Genomic DNA, 16,488 nt, shown 5'->3' on the forward strand with positions numbered 1-16,488 from the left:
ATGAATATGCTATTTTCCGGTTGGAATATTATCGCAATTTTACGTAAAAAATACCACAAAGATTGATTTTAAACAGCGTTTGACATGCTTCTAAGTACGGTAATGGAACATTTTGACTTTTCGTCTCTCGTTCCGCGCTCGCGCGTTATGCCTTTGGATAAGTGATCTGTACGCACGAACAAAACGGAGGTATTTGTACATAAATATGGATTATTTCGAACAAAAACAACATTTCTTGTGGAAGTAGCAGTCCTGGGAGTGCATTCTGACGAAGATCAGCAAAGGTAAGAGAATATTTCTAATACTAATTCTGAGTTTAGGTTGCCCCGAACTTGGCGGGTGTCTGAATAGCTCACCGTGATGGCTGAGCTATGTACTCAGAATATTGAAAAATGTGCTTTCTCCGTAAAGCTATTTTAAAATCTGACACAGCGGTTGCATCCAGGGGTAGTCCATCTATAATTCTTTAAATAATTGTTATATATTTTGTCAACGTTTATGATGAGTATTTCTGTAAATTGATGTGCACATTCACCGGGCATTTTGGTGGGAATACATTTTCTGAACATCACGCGCCAAAGTAAAATGCTGTTTTTGGATATAAATATGAACTTTATCGAACAAAACATACATGTATTGTGTAACATAATGTCCTAGGAGTGTCATCTGATGAAGATCGTCAAAGGTTAGTTCTTCATTTAGCTGTGTTTTGGGTTTTATTGACACATGTCCTTGCTTGGAAAATGGCTGTGTGATTATTTTTGTCTATGTTCTCTCCTAACATAATCTAATGTTTTGCTTTCGCTGTAAAGCCTTTTTGAAATCGGACAATGTGGTTACATCAAGTAGAAGTGTATATTTAAAATGGTGTAAAATAGTTGTATGTTTGAAAGTTGAATTATGACATTTTGTTGTTTTTGAATTTGCCGCCCTGATATTTCACTGGCTGTGTCCCGCAGGTGGGACTAGCGCAGGTGGGACTAGCGTCTATGGGCTAGCGTCCCACCTAGCCCATAGAAGTTAAACTAGCGTTATATTTGATCCAACAAATGTCTAAAACACCAAACCCAGGACAGAGTATAATCCCTTGTTTCTTGAAACAAAGATCGCATTAGGCAAGAACAAACCGTAAGAGGACATTCAGGTTCTTTTTGATGGCTGTACATTGTGTCCAGCTCCTGTGCCATATAGATGTGCAGAACACTTATTTTTATTTCCTTTTCATCATTTGTCCAAATTTTAAAAGTATTTTTTCCATCTCTGAATCATCAGTATTGTAGCGTCATTTTTATGGTTTGAATTTCGCTCCCATCCCCTCCCTTCATGTCTCCTGCCCCCTGTGTGCAGTATAACACAGGTGAAGGAGGTCCTTTCCCAGCCAACTGGAAGCCAAGCCAGATGTAGTACTTGTAGTTCAGCTCAGGTGTGCTGGGCCTGAGGTACCGTCAGGAGGCAGCCAGAGAGTCCTTGCTCAGATGTGCTCCCGTGTGTTGAGAGGTCCAGTGTGCTGAGAGGTCCAGTGTTCTGAGAGGACCAGTGTGCTGGGAGGTCCACTGTGCTGAGAGGACCAGTGTGCTGGGAGGACCAGTGTGCTGGGAGGACCAGTGTGCTGAGAGGTCCAGAGTGCTGAGAGGTCCAGAGTGCTGAGAGGACCAGTGTGCTGAGAGGACCAGTGTGCTGAGAGGACCAGTGTGCTGAGAGGACCAGTGTGCTGGGAGGTCCAGTGTGCTGGGAGGACCAGTGTGCTGAGAGGTCCAGTGGAAGAGAATGGTCAGACATGGTCTTTATGGACCTATCCTCTCGGCAGGAGATGGTTTCAATGAAGACGAGTCATTGACCCTGAAGATGGACGGTCATGGCTCATGTATCCATGCTCAGGTGTGGCTGGCCTGAGGTCCAGTACAGCTCAGAACCCTGGCCTGACAATGATCTCGATAAAGGACAGTCATTGCCCTGATAATTGGTACTCAGGCTGAGGCCATGGCTCATGTATCTTATCCATACTCAGGTATGCCGGGCCCAAGGTCCAGTCCAGTACAGGTCAGGAGCATGGCTATGACCCGGTCATGGTGGACCATGGTGTTCTCAACAGCTGAGGATCTTGATGAAGGCGCGTCTGAATTCGATGTTGAAGGTGGTGTATATGACGGGGTTGAGGGCACTGTTGACGTAGCCCAGCCAGGTGAAGGCGCTGTAGAGCTCCGGGGGAATACGACACGTCCTGCAGTGGGTGTTCAGGATGTGGGTCACGAAGAACGGCAGCCAGCAGATCAGGAACACCGCTGGAAGATGGAACGAGAAAAGGATGGAGAGAGAGGGGGAGACAGAACAAGAGATCAAGTGTGACAGAGGGAGAGAGAGAGGGAGCATGATGGAGGGAGAGAGAGGGGGAGACAGAACAAGAGATCAAGTGTGACAGAGGGAGAGAGAGAGAGGGAGCATGATGGAGGGAGAGAGAGGGGGAGACAGAACAAGAGATCAAGTGTGACAGAGGGAGAGAGAGAGAGGGAGCATGATGGAGGGAGAGAGAGGGGGAGACAGAACAAGAGATCAAGCGTGACAGGGAGAGAGAGAGAGAGAGGGAGCATGACGGCAGGAGAGAGAGGGGGAGACAGAACAAGAGATCAAGCTTGACAGAGGGAGAGAAAGAGCATGGCAGAGGGAGTGAAAGAGTAAAAGTAAAAGAGAGAGGGAGTACATTAGTAACATTAATAATAATAATAATAATAATATGTTTTAACACACATCAACTTCAACACCCTAGCAGAATTCCAAGTAGATCAATACCCCTATAGATGTGTTATGTTGTAGGATCTTAATTTGACCAGTTTTGTCACAGGAGTAAAATAATCCTGCAGCAGGAGGATTTTAATATTCTCATAAAATTGATCATATAAAATGGGAAATTTGTTTTGATAGGCAACACTAGGCTATATTTTAGTTGTAGCATGAGGCTGCATTTCGGATACACTTGTATGTCGTAATGGAGATCAATATCTATCTTGTGTTATTAAGTTATATGAAAGGACAGTTGTTGATGTGTATGGCTGCATTTCAGATTTAAAAAAATACATTTGAATGTCGCAGTAGTAGAACCTACAGTAGCAGGACATGTATTCTACTTGGTGCTTCAGCATTTGAGCGAGAGAGAAAGAGAACTGCAGGTTTTCAGTGAATTTATGTAAATCACTTGGCTCATTAGAATTTTCTGCTGCGCAGGAAGATTCTTAGCAACAACAGAGTGATCAAATTAAGATATGATATCTGTAGATTTTGAAGAATCAGATAGATTTAAGCAGTGTAGTACTTGGCTCGCTTACACCTTCTCATAGTTTCAGATCCACAGGAGTTCTTAGAGTGTAGAGTGTTGGGGGGGGAGTTCTTAGATGGTAGAGGCAAAGATTTGTATAAGTAAACCAAGATAGACCACAGCCTGTCGTTTCCAATGGGAACAAATGAGTCATAGTGGGCAAAATAAGCAAGGAGGTGGGCAGAGCCAAACACGAGCTAGCGAGATCCTATTGGCCCGTTCTAACACACGTGTATATTTCCGTTAGAGAACGCCTACTTTGTGAAGTGCACATGTGCAATAACTGAATTCGCCTTGGCACTCCTTCTAAACAACGCTAAACAAGTCTACAAAACTTAGTCCACTCTGTTCATAGCATATTCTAGTTTTGGGAGCAGAAAACTGTATTGAGATCAAATGTTTTATCGATGAGAACATTTGCAGAATGTCGGACATCTCCTTCCATCTTCTCCCACTGCCGGCCACTGGCCTTCCTCTCACTGCCATATATGGTAGTGAGTGGAAATGCCAAGCGGATGCTTCACATTTATACATACGGTGAAATATCTGTCTCATTGTTCTAGCTGTGGTAGAGGGGTGGGAGGAGGGTGTGCTTAGAGGGTAGAGGGGTGGGAGGAGGGTGTGCTTAGAGGGTAGAGGGTTGGGAGGAGGGTGTTCTTAGAGGGTAGAGGGGTGGGTGGAGGGTGTGCTTAGAGGGTAGAGGGTTGGGAGGAGGGTGTGCTTAGAGGGTAGAGGGTTGGGAGGAGGGTGTGCTTAGAGGGTAGAGGGTTGGGAGGAGGGTGTGCTTAGAGGGTAGAGGGGTGGGAGGAGGGTGTTCTTAGAGGGTAGAGGGGTGGGAGGAGGGTGTTCTTAGAGGGTAGAGGGTTGGGAGGAGGGTGTGCTTAGAGGGTAGAGGGTTGGGAGGAGGGTGTGCTTAGAGGGTAGAGGGTTGGGAGGAGGGTGTGCTTAGAGGGTAGATGGGTGGAGGGGGTGGTTAGAGGCTAGAGGGGGTAGAGGGTTGGGGGGAGGGTGTGCTTAGAGGGTAGAGTGTGCTTAGAGGGTAGATGGGTGGAGGGGGTGGTTAGAGGGTAGAGGGGGTAGAGGGTTGGGGGGATGGAGTGCTTAGAGGGTAGAGGGGTGGGGGGGTGCTTAGAGCAGGGATGTCAAACTGTCAGCGCACAGGCCATATTGAAAAAAATAATGAATTTACGGGCCAGATATAGCTTATTATGTTTGTTTTTACAAACAAGGTGCATACAACTGGCCCAAACTGGCTGTTGTTTTGTTTGGACAATTATGTCCCTTTATAATGTCCACTGATGTATATAGGATGCTGTATATAGCATTGTAACATATTAATAGAGAGAAATCATTTGTCCAGCCTTTGCTGCTATGCTTGTGACAACAATTTTGGACCCCCTTGTGGCCCCCCTAAATGTGGAGTATGACGTTATTAGACAGTGGCAACGATGATGATTATGAACATGGTCTTTTGCCTGCTAATGCCCGCAATGCAGTGAAAAAAACAATATGACAACAATAACGTCTAATGTAACTGGCCCCTCTAACAGTACAACTGGCCCCAGCTTGGCCCCCCCAGTTGAAATGGTCTAGAACCGCCACTGGCTTGCAGATGTGCATAATATGCTTCAACCCTAATCAAAAAGTTGAATGAAAAAAAAAACGTACAGTAACTTTTAAATGTAAAACCTGTTTTTTTACGTTGTCGCACTGCATGGATCACGGGTGCAGTTGAGTGCAGCATTACTACGTGGGCCACTCAACATCTATAGTAGTTGAGGAGCCAGCCTAGGCTATTGCTTAAATGTTGCTGTAATAGGCCTACATGTTTCCCATTTGTATTGTGTCTTGTTGCAGGTTTAGTTTTTGGGTTATTCATTGTCAAGCTTTAAAAACTGAAGGCAGACTGCAACATTTTAGTAGCCTTGTTACGACTGGCATGTGTCTGAACACTTTCCCTCTGCTGCGCGCTGTAAACCGGACACGAACTGCGCAATTGACGCTGAATTCAGCAAAGTGAGCGCATCAGGTTGTAATTTCATAAAGTAGATGACTCAACTGTTGACTTATTTATACTGGCAGTCGCTTGTGTGCCCTATTCTCCTTTAGTAGTAACTTATGCTCGCATGTGAATAATCCTTGATCTTATAACTTTTTGACTACCAATATGACATTTTCTGTAGGCAACAGCAATGACCCGTTGGAACCGAAACTTGGCACGGACATTTAGCCTACAACACGTTTTAACTTTCGGTTCGGTAGAAGATCCGGCCAGTGCTATTAGTGATGATATGATACAGCGCACTGACTGAGTTCTTAGGGTAGTGGGCTGGGGGGGTGTTGGAAGGGAGTGAGTGCTTAGAGGGTAGAGGGCTGGGATGAGGCTAAGGGTCGATGTGGAATTTAGAAAGTGTCTCCCCCACAGTTCAAAGACCAATCCAATTCTCTCATGGCCAGAGAAGCTAGGGAGTGTGTGAGGCCGAGGACATCTGCTCTGTGTGTGTGTGTGTGTGTGTGTGTGTGTGTGTGTGTGTGTGTGTGTGTGTGTGTGTGTGTGATTCCTCTGTCTAATTAAGTAGACACCTCTGATTAGCTTCAGTGTCACTCAGTAGGGCCTGAACTCACCAACATGTCAGCTCTCACAGTGAACAGCCTGGACCAATGGCCGTCAACACCACCGCTAATCATTACTGTGTGTGTGTGTGTGTGTGTGTGTGTGTGTGTGTGTGTGTGTGTGTGTGTGTGTGTGTGTGTGTGTGTGTGTGTGAAAAAGAGATGTTTGGTAGCAGGTGTTTGGTCTCATAGAGTGGATATCTATCTTTGGATCCACCCATCCATTTTACATTTGAGCTTGCCAATGGTTTGTTCTGATTGACTAAAGACTCACTAAAGCTGCAGACTAGCTAGTGCTAGGCACCCAGCAGTGAAGAGAATGAATTGTAACTGATATCTCACATAGGCAATATATTGGCTTTGTAGTGCACTGCAGACATTGCTCTATTGTGCTGTAGAGTATAATGGTGTTATAATGGCGGTAATAGATCTGCGAGGGAAAGTGATTCTGTCCTCTGATTCCCATGGCCGTAACCTCAGTATTGTACAACAGTGTTCACAGTCTATCATCCCCCACACTGTTGAAATAGAAAGACTCAAAACACCATCGTTGTGTCGTAAAACCATGAAAAGTAGTGCATCTAAACCGACATCTGGTGTTATGATACAATGAATGTACTTCAAAACAGAATGGAAGTACTCTGAAACACCCAAAATGGCTCTTCAATCTGAGTCATTGTGTTTTTTAGAGAGTGTTGTGAAAACCCTTTCTGGTGTTTCAGTGCATGTAAAAGGCAGCACAAAAACACTAAAATAAATGTCTCTCATACAATCCAATGCTTTTAAATTACATATGATTTATAGCATAAATATTGAATGATTGTAAATATGGAATGTTCTGTCAATATTTTCATTATGATTGTAAAGAAGACAATGCGATGTATGCTTTTCCTAAGGTAGACTTTGGCACTAATTATAGGCTACAGTTTCCAGGCAACTTTGCGAGATTATAAATCATGTTACAATCAAAATGTTTAGGGCTATGGAAGTTATAGCAGAGGTAACATTTATAAAGTGGGCCTTCATCACTGCTATTCTTGTGAGAAGGTGGATGTGAACCCGGTTATCCTGCTTGTCAAAACCCTGCCTTAGTCCACTCAGCCAGTCTTCCGGGTTCCACACAACTAAACTGGTGTGCTGAACCACACTTGTTACACTGAGCACATGGGGCTTCATTCAGACTTGGCATAAGTAGACTTAACATGGACTGAATAAATGTTTTACTAAAGTCCATTTTTATTTATTTATTCATTCCACGTTAAATCAACTCATCTCAAGTCTGAAAAGGGCCTAGGGAGAATTTTCATTTGTGAAATTCCCCCTTTATTTTTTCAGACCTTCATATCAGAAGAAAAATGTATAGATTAAAGGCAAAATGTGAACTTCAGACATTGTGCTTCTGTAGTGTTCAGAATTCCCCCAGTCTGAGGCATGGAGGAAGATGGAGGGCATTCACGGCAGGTTTGCCCTCTAGCATGGTCAAGTACAAAAACAAGTTTGCAGGCACCTCCCCTGTATTTAGGTCCTTCACCAACTCAGACAGGTGAGAGCACACCAAATGCTCAGCTGAAACAACCCAAGAAAGCATGGGTCAATGAAAACGTGAGCACAAAATGTTATCACATTGAAGAACGAAACAGAAAAGGAATTCAGTCAAATAAAAACATTAGGTTTGTGTAACATTTCGGCCATGGGCCTCCCGGGTGGCGCAGTGGTCTAATGTGATAACATTTTGTGCTCACGTTTTCATTGACCCATGCTTTCTTGGGTTGTTTCAGCTGAGCATTTGGTGTGCTCTCACCTGTGCCACCAGAGATTCTGGGTTCAAGCCCAGGCTCTGCCGCAGCTGGCCGTGACCAGGAGGCCCATGGTGCGACGCACAATTGGCCCAGCGTCGTCCGGGTTAGGGAGGGTTTGGCCGGCAGGGATATCCTTGTCTCATCGCGCACTAGTGACTCCTGTGGCGGGCCGGGTGCAGTGCACTCTGACCAAGTCGCCAGGTGTACGGTGTTTCCTCCGACACATTGGTGCGGCTGGCTTCCGGGTTGGATGTGCGTTGTGTCAAGAAGCAGTGTGGCTGGTTGGGTTGTGTTTCGGGGGACGCATGGCTCTTAACCTTCGCCTCTCCCGAGTCCGTACAGGAGTTGCAGCGATGAGATAAGACAGTAACTACCAATTGGATACCACGAAATTGGGAAGAAAAAGGGGTAAAATGATTTTTTAAAATAAAATAAAAAATAAACATTTTCGGCCACAAATGCTAATAGTCCAAGTAAAACAGCTACATTGATCTTGATGCTACATGTACTGTAGTTAACTGACACGTAATGTATTTGCACCTTTCGTGCACTTTTTTTTTAATGCAAACTGTCACGTCCTGGCCAGTATAAGGTTAATTGTTTTTGTAGTTTGGTCAGGACGTGGCAGAGGGTATTTGTTTTATGTGGTTCGGGGTGGTGTGTTTGTGTAAAGGGTGTTTGATTTAGTATTTCCGGGTTTTTGGTTGATGGTCTATGTGTTTGTATTCTATGGTTAGTCTGGTGTGTGTGTTTCTATGTTTGGTTAATTGGGGTTGGGACTCTCAGTTGAAGGCAGATGTTGTCTATCTGCCTTTGATTGAGAGTCCCATATATTAGGGGTGTGTTTGTGTGTGTGATTTGTGGGTGATTGTTCTGTGTTGAGCTTTGCTTTGCCAGACTGTTTGTTAGTTGTTCGTTTTTCCGGTTTTGTTATTTTGTATGTTCATTTTTGAAGATAATTAAAAATCAAGATGAGCATTCACGTACCTGCTGCGTTTTGGTCCTCATTCACCGACGACAACTGTGACAGCAAACGAAGGCCTGCTTTTTAGTTAATACTAGCTTCGTGAGTTGTATCTACTGTTTTGATGTATACCCCACATGCTATATGCTAAACTAATTAGCCACTGCCATTTTAGCCTGCTCTGGCTTTGGCCTACAGCATCCTACTTGACATTCATATTAGTATCTTGATGCTATATTTGCATAGCTTAATCACATATTATTTTTACATTGTTATTTATATTTAACTGTATTAATATTATAGCATTTGATATCCTAATTATGCATTCATGTACATTCATTATTGCTTGTCATTATTATTAGCCATCTCTTTCCCTGCAGAAAAACACTGTCTGGCCAATCCTAACCACAGCCAGGATCACAGACTAATGCCAACTCAACTGTCAATCATATCCTCTAACTCAACTGTACTGTGATTCAATTCATCTGTACAACCTTCCATGTACCATCACCTTAATATAAAGACTCAGGTCTGGACATTATCATAATGGATGACTGGTGGATTGCATTGAGACGGGGCTGAAGTTTTGTATGACTGCTCCTGCTAACATTAGCAGTCATTGTCTGTATTTTTTAATTCCATGAATGTGAAATATAATGTCACATTTCTGTTGATTTTGGAAGAATATGATAAATACCTTACAGATCAATGTAAAAATGAGACCTGTTAATGTTTTGTTGTCATTTGATCATTTGCTAATAAGAAAGCATTTGAAGCTTCAATCTCGTCTTGAAAAACACATTTTGTACTCATTATTATCCTGGACAAACTTATTAACAAAACTGTATTTTCTCGTGTCCTTTGTTTGAGCATAATACTGTCCATTTGACCTTTTGGAATTACTGATGAGGCGTTTATCAGCACACCATATAAGAGCAGGGACTCCCATTCACAGTATTTGGAAACACCAGAAGAAGGGATCTAATTCTGCACTAGACAGGACTCAAAACACCAGAAGAAGGGGTCTAATTCTGCACTAGACAGGACTCAAAACACCAGAAGGGGTCTAATTCTGCACTAGACAGGGCTCGAAACGCCAGTGTTTTCAACCTTTTGTGCGTTAGTGTTCCCAGTCCCTGGCAAGGTGTTGCGCAACTCTTAATTAAGTGGTGTTACAACACACCATGTCATGTTTCAGAAAGCCTCAGGATGAACGTTTCAGTACACCTTAAATCTGTCCCAATACCCTCAGAACCATGTGTTTCAATACTCCAGAAAAGTCAAGGTTTCGTTTCTAAGGTGGTGGCAGCTCAGTTGCCAATAGTTTTTGTGTTATAGAGCACTACATTTTAACAGTGCACTACCATTTGACCTTTTTGTTAAAAAAATACATAATCACTCACTAGATCCCTAAAGTGCATTCCATCAATGCACATCACAAGAGGTTGGTGGCACCTTAATTGGGGAGGACGGGCTCTAGGTAATTACTGCCCAGGAATGGTATCAAACATATGGTTTCCATGCCATTTCCTTTGCTCCATTCCGGCCATTATTATGAGCCGTTCTCCCCTCAGCAGCCTCACTGATACACATGTAATGTCCTTTAGCAATAGCTTAACAATTTTTTTTCTATGTTCTACTAATTACTGGTCCATTCTCATGGTCAACGTGTTCTCAGTCAAATCACATGGTAGAGTTAATAGAGCTAAGTACATTATACAGATGGTGATAGGCCTAATACAAACAGTAGTGCTACTCACCAAGCACAATGGCCAGCATCTGCGTAGCCTTCTTCTCCCTGTTCTGCATGCTCCTGACTCGATGTTGTTGTTGGCTGGTCAGGGACTGGGAGTGGGGGGCGGGACGGAGTACCGTGTGAATGCGTCCATTGGACAGCTCCTTGACCTCGCAGCTCCTCTGCACAGGAATAGTCTCTTTCTCTTTGGCCACCTCTTCCTCGGCGCAGTCGTGCTCAGTGTGGCAGCAGGAGGCGTGGCTGATGCTGCAGTAGTCCTGGATGTCCACCGGGGGCAGCAGAGTGTTCTCCACAGGGGCCATCCGGGGACGCTTACGCCGCAGACACCCTGACAGGAGGTGAGCTTTAGGGGGCCCTGCCGGCTCTATACACTCCTGAAAGGAACACAGTCAGTCACATCTGAAGGTGCTGAGCAATGACCTTACTGTTGATCCGGTCCATAGGCAAAAATACTGTTGATCTGGTCCATAGACAACCTTACGGTTGATCAAATCAAATTTTATTTGTCACATGCGCCGAATACAACAGGTGTAGACTTTACAGTGAAATGCTTACTTACAAGCCCTTAACCAACAATGCAGTTTTAAGAAAATACCCCCAAAAAAGTAAGAGCTAAGAATAATAAATAATTAAAGAGCAGCAGTAAAATAACAATAGCGAAGCTATATACAGGAGGTACCGGTACAGAGTCAATGTGCGGGGGCACCGGTGTCGAGGTAATATGTACATGTAGATAGAGTTATTAAAATGACTATGCAGCGTAGAAGGGCGGGGGGGGGCAATGCAAATAGTCTGGGTAGCCATTTGATTAGATGTTCAGGAGTCTTATGGCTTGGGGGTAGAAGCTGTTTAGAAGCCTCTTGGACCTAGACTTGGCCCTCCGGTACCGCTTGCCGTGTGGTAGCAGAGAGAACAGTCTATGACTAGGGTAGCTGGAGTCTTTGACAATTTTTAGGGCCTTCCTCTGACACCGCCTGGTATAGAGGTCCTGGATGGCAGGAAGCTTGGCGTACGCACTACCCTCTGCAGTGTCTTACGGTTGGAGGCCGAGTAGTTGCCATACCAGGCAGTGATGCAACCCATCAGGATGCTCTCGATGGTGCAGCTGTAAAACCTTTTGAGGATCTGAGGACCCATGCCAAATCTTTTCAGTCTCCTGAGGGGGAATAGGTTTTGTCGTGCCCTCTTCACGACTGTCTTGGTGTGCTTGGACCATGTTAGTTTGTTGGTGATGTGGACACCAAGGAACTTGAAGCTCTCAACCTGCTCCACTACAGCCCTGTGGATGAAAATGGGGGCGTGCTCGGTCCTCCTTTTCCTGTAGTCCACAATCAACTCCTTTGTCTTGATCACATTGAGGGAGAGGTTGTTGTCCTTGCACCACACGGTCAGGTCTCTGACCGCCTCCCTATAGGCTGTCTCATCGTTGTCGGTGACCCACTGTTGTGTCATCGGCAAACTTAATGATGGTGTTGGAGTTGTGCCTGGCCATGCAGTCATGAGTGAACAGGGAGTACAGGAGGGAACTGAGCATACACCTTTGAGGGGGCTCCAGTGTTGAGGATCAGCGTGGCAGATGTGTTGTTACCTACCCTCACCACCTGGGGGCGGCCCATCAGGAAGTCCAGGATCCAGTTGCAGAGGGAGGTGTTTAGTCCCAGGGTGCTTATCTTAGTGATGAGCTTTGAGGGCACTACGGTGTTGAATGCTGAGCTGTAGTCAATAAATAGCATTCTCACATAGGTGTTCCTTTTGTCCAGGTGGGAAAGGGCAGTGCGGAGTGCAATAGAGATTGCATCATCTGTGGATCTGTTGGGGCGGTATGCAAATTGGAGTGGGTCTAGGGTTTCTGGGATAAGGGTGTTGATGTGAGCCATGACCAGCCTTTCAAAGCACTTCATGGCTACAGACGTGAGTTATAGTCAATGAACTAATCACTGATCATAATCTTGATGTGACTGGCCTGACTGAAACATGGCTTAAGCCTGATCCCGTGCATCCCCCGTGCATCCCGCAAAGGCGGAGGTGTTGCTAACATTTACGATAGAAAATTTAAATTTACAAAAAAAAACTACGACGTTTTCGTCTTATGAGCTTCTAGTCATGAAATCTATGCAGCCTACTCAATCACTTTTTATAGCTACTGTTTACAGGCCTCCTGGGCCATATACAGCGTTCCTCACGGAGTTCCCTGAATTCCTATCGGACATTGTAATCATAGCAGAGAGTATTCTAATTTTTGGTGACTTTAACATTCACATGGAAAAGTCCACAGACCCACTCCAAAAGGCTTTCGGAGCCATCATCGACTCAGTGGGTTTTGTCCAACATGTCTCTGGACCTACTCACTGCCACAGTCATACTCTGGACCTAGTTTTGTCCCGTGGAATAAATGTTGTGGATCTTAATGTTTTTCCTCATAATCCTGGACTATCGGACCACCATTTTATTACGTTTGCAATCGCAACAAATAATCTGCTCAGACCCCAACCAAGGAGCATCAAAAGTCATGCTATAAATTCTCAGACAACCCAAAGATTCCTTGATGCCCTTCCAGACTCACTCTGCCTACCCAAGGACATCAGAGGACAAAAATCAGTTAACCTGTCACGTCCTGACCAGCAGAGGGCGTATTGCTTAGTCTAGGTCAGGATGTGGCAGGGGGTTTGTGTTTGTTAAATGTTGGGTTGATGATTGGGACTTCCAATTGAAGGCAGGTGTGTATAGTTGCCTTTGATTGGAAGTCCTATATAGGTGTGTGTGTTTGTCTTTGGGGTTGTGGGGAATTGTTCTGTGTTGAGCCTATGCTTTGCCAGACTGTTGGTTGTTCGTGCATTCTCGTGAGTTCGTTTTGTTGTTTTGATGTTCATTTAGTCTGTAAATAAATACACACATACCTGCTGCGTTTTGGTCCTCTTCTCTCCAGTACGACATTTTTAAGGATGAGTACGACTTATTCTATGACAGAATTCCCCACCAACAAAGGACCAAGCAGCGGAAGAAGGCTGGCGAGGACTGGGAGACACAACGGGTAAGGGAGACCGAGAGGCACCCCCAATAATTTTTTAGGGGGGGCACAAGGGCTGTTTGACGGGGCAAGAGCTGCCCGCCAGTCAACAGTCGCCGTCAGAGCTGCCCGCCAGTCAACAGTCGTCGTCAGAGCTGCCCGCCAGTCAACAGACGTCGTCAGAGCTGCCCGCCAGTCAACGGTCGTCGTCAGAGCTGCCCGCCAGTCAACGGTGGTCGTCAGAGCTGCCCGCCAGTCAACGGTCGTCGTCAGAGCTGCCCGCCAGTCAACGGTCGTCGTCAGAGCTGCCCGCCAGTCAACGGTCGTCGTCAGAGCTGCCCGCCAGTCAACGGTCGTCGTCAGAGCTGCCCGCCAGTCAACGGTCGTCGTCAGAGCTGCCCGCCAGTCAACAGTCGCCAGAGAGGCCAGACTGCGCTGAACTGCCGGAGTGGCCAGACTGCGCTGAACTGCCGGAGTGGCCAGACTGCGCTGAACTGCCGGAGTGGCCAGACTGCGCTGAACTGCCGGAGTGGCCAGACTGCGCTGAACTGCCGGAGTGGCCAGACTGCGCTGAACTGCCGGAGTGGCCAGACTGTCCCCAGTTGCCAGACTGCCCAGACTGTCCCCAGTTGCCAGACTGCCCAGACTGTCCCCAGTTGCCAGACTGCCCAGACTGTCCCCAGTTGCCAGACTGCCCAGACTGTCCCCAGTTGCCAGACTGCCCAGACTGTCCCCAGTTGCCAGACTGCCCAGACTGTCCCCAGTTGCCAGACTGCCCAGACTGTCCCCAGTTGCCAGACTGCCCAGACTGTCCCCAGTTGCCAGACTGCCCAGACTGTCCCCAGTTGCCAGACTGCCCAGACTGTCCCCAGTTGCCAGACTGCCCAGACTGTCCCCAGTTGCCAGACTGCCTGGAACGGCCTGCACCTGAGCCACCTCCAGGATAGGTGGGTTGGGGAGGGAGGGTGTAGCACAGTGCCGTCGTTGATGGCAGCCACCCTCCCTTCCCTCCCTTATGGTTTAGGGGTTATTGTTTATTGGGTTTTTGTTGGGGTATTGGGGACTTTCTTGTTTTTCTTTTTTAGGTGCATCCTGGAGTCTGCACCTTGAGGGGGGGGTACAGTCACGTGCTGACCAGCAGAGGGCGTATTGCTTAGTCTAGGTCAGGATGTGGCAGGGGGTTTGTGTTTGTTAAATGTTGGGTTGATGATTGGGACTTCCAATTGAAGGCAGGTGTGTATAGTTGCCTTTGATTGGAAGTCCTATATAGGTGTGTGTGTTTGTCTTTGGGGTTGTGGGGAATTGTTCTGTGTTGAGCCTATGCTTTGCCAGACTGTTGGTTGTTCGTGCATTCTCGTGAGTTCGTTTTGATGTTCATTTAGTCTGTAAATAAATACACACGATGAGCATACACATACCTGCTGCGTTTTGGTCCTCTTCTCTCCAGTACGACATTTTTAAGGATGAGTACGACTTATTCTATGACATAACCACCTAACTGAGGAACTCAATTTAGCCTTATGCAATACCCTAGATGCAGTTGCACCCCTAAAAACTAAAAACATTTGTCATAAGAAACTAGCTCCCTGGTATACAGAAAATACACGAGCTCCGAAGCAAGCTTCCAGAAAATTGGAACGCAAATGGCGCCACACCAAACTGGAAGTCTTCCGACTAGCTTGGAAAGACAGAACCGTGCAGTATCGAAGAGCCCTATCATCCTATTTTTCCAACTTAATTGAGGAAAATAAGAACAATCCGAAATTTATTTTTGATACTGTCACAAAGCTAACTAAAAAGCAGCATTCCCCAAGAGAGGATGGCTTTCACTTCAGCAGTAATAAATTCATGAACTTCTCTGAGGAAAAGATCATGATCATTAGAAAGCAAATTACGGACTCCTCTTTAAATCTGCGTATTCCTCCAAAGCTCCGTTGTCCTGAGTCTGCACAACTCTGCCAGGACCTAGGATCAAGGGAGACTCAAGTGTTTTAGTACTATATCTCTTGACACAATGATGAAAATAATCATGGCCTCTAAACCTTCAAGCTGCATACTGGACCCTATTCCAACTAAACAACTGAAAGAGCTGCTTCCTGTGCTTGGCCCTCCTATGTTGAACATAATAAACGGCTCTCTATCCATCGGATGTGTACCAAACTCACTAAAAGTGGCAGTAATAAAGCCTCTCTTAAAAAAGCCAAATCTTGACCCAGAAAATATTTTAAAAAACTATCGGCCTATATCGACTCTTCCATTCCTCTCAAACAATTTAGAAAAAGGTGTTACGCAGCAACTCACTGCCTTCCTGAAGATGAACAATGTATACGAAACGCTTCAGTCTGGTTTTAGACCCCATCATAGCACTGAGACTTCACTTGTGAAGGTGGTAAATGACCTTTTAATGGCGTCAGATCGAGGCTCTGCATCTGTCCTCGTGCTCCTAGATCTTAGTGCTGCTTTTGATACCATCGATCACCACATTCTTTTGGAGAGATTGGAAACCCAAATTGGTCTACACGGACAAGTTCTGGCCTGGTTTAGATCTTATCTGTCGGAAAGATATGTTTGTCTCTGTGAATGGTTTGTCCTCTGACAAATCAACTGTAAATTTCGGTGTTCCTCAAGGTTCCATTTTAGGACCACTATTGTTTTCACTATATATTTTACCTCTTGGGGATGTCATTCGAAAACATAATGTTAAATTTCACTGCTATGCGGATGACACACAAAATTGCCCTCGCTAGAAGCCTGTGTTTCAGACATAAGGAAGTGGATGGCTGCAAACTTTCTACTTTTAAACTCGAACAAAACAGAGATGCTTGTTCTAGGTCCCAAGAAACAAAGAGATCTTCTGTTGAATCTGACAATTAATCTTGATGGTTGTACAGTCGTCTCAAATAAAACTGAAGGACCTCGGCGTTACTCTGGACCCTGATCTCTCTTTTGAAGAACATATCAAGACTGTTTCAAGGACAGCTTTTTTCCATCTACGTAACATTGCAAAAATCAGAAACCTTCTGTCCAAAAATTATGCAG

At 45.4% G+C, this 16,488-nt stretch overlaps 1 protein-coding gene across 2 annotated transcripts in view; it reads right to left on the bottom strand.

The window, feature by feature from the left end:
- Window positions 1-719: 719 nt before the first annotated feature.
- The window catches only part of LOC106590468 (D(3) dopamine receptor), a 48,095-nt gene continuing 32,326 nt past the window's right edge, over window positions 720-16,488 (bottom strand). For both annotated transcript variants that reach the window (XM_014181529.2, XM_045711019.1), the window contains exons 7-8: window positions 10,447-10,816; window positions 720-2,282 (exon numbers count right to left, since the gene is read on the bottom strand). In XM_014181529.2, coding sequence (XP_014037004.2) covers window positions 2,086-2,282; window positions 10,447-10,816 — 567 coding nt within the window. In that variant the 3' untranslated portion in view covers window positions 720-2,085. The remainder of the gene's footprint in view (window positions 2,283-10,446; window positions 10,817-16,488) is intronic.

This window comes from Salmo salar, chromosome ssa29, assembly GCF_905237065.1.
Source record: "Salmo salar chromosome ssa29, Ssal_v3.1, whole genome shotgun sequence".
Taxonomy (NCBI): Eukaryota; Metazoa; Chordata; class Actinopteri; order Salmoniformes; family Salmonidae; genus Salmo; species Salmo salar.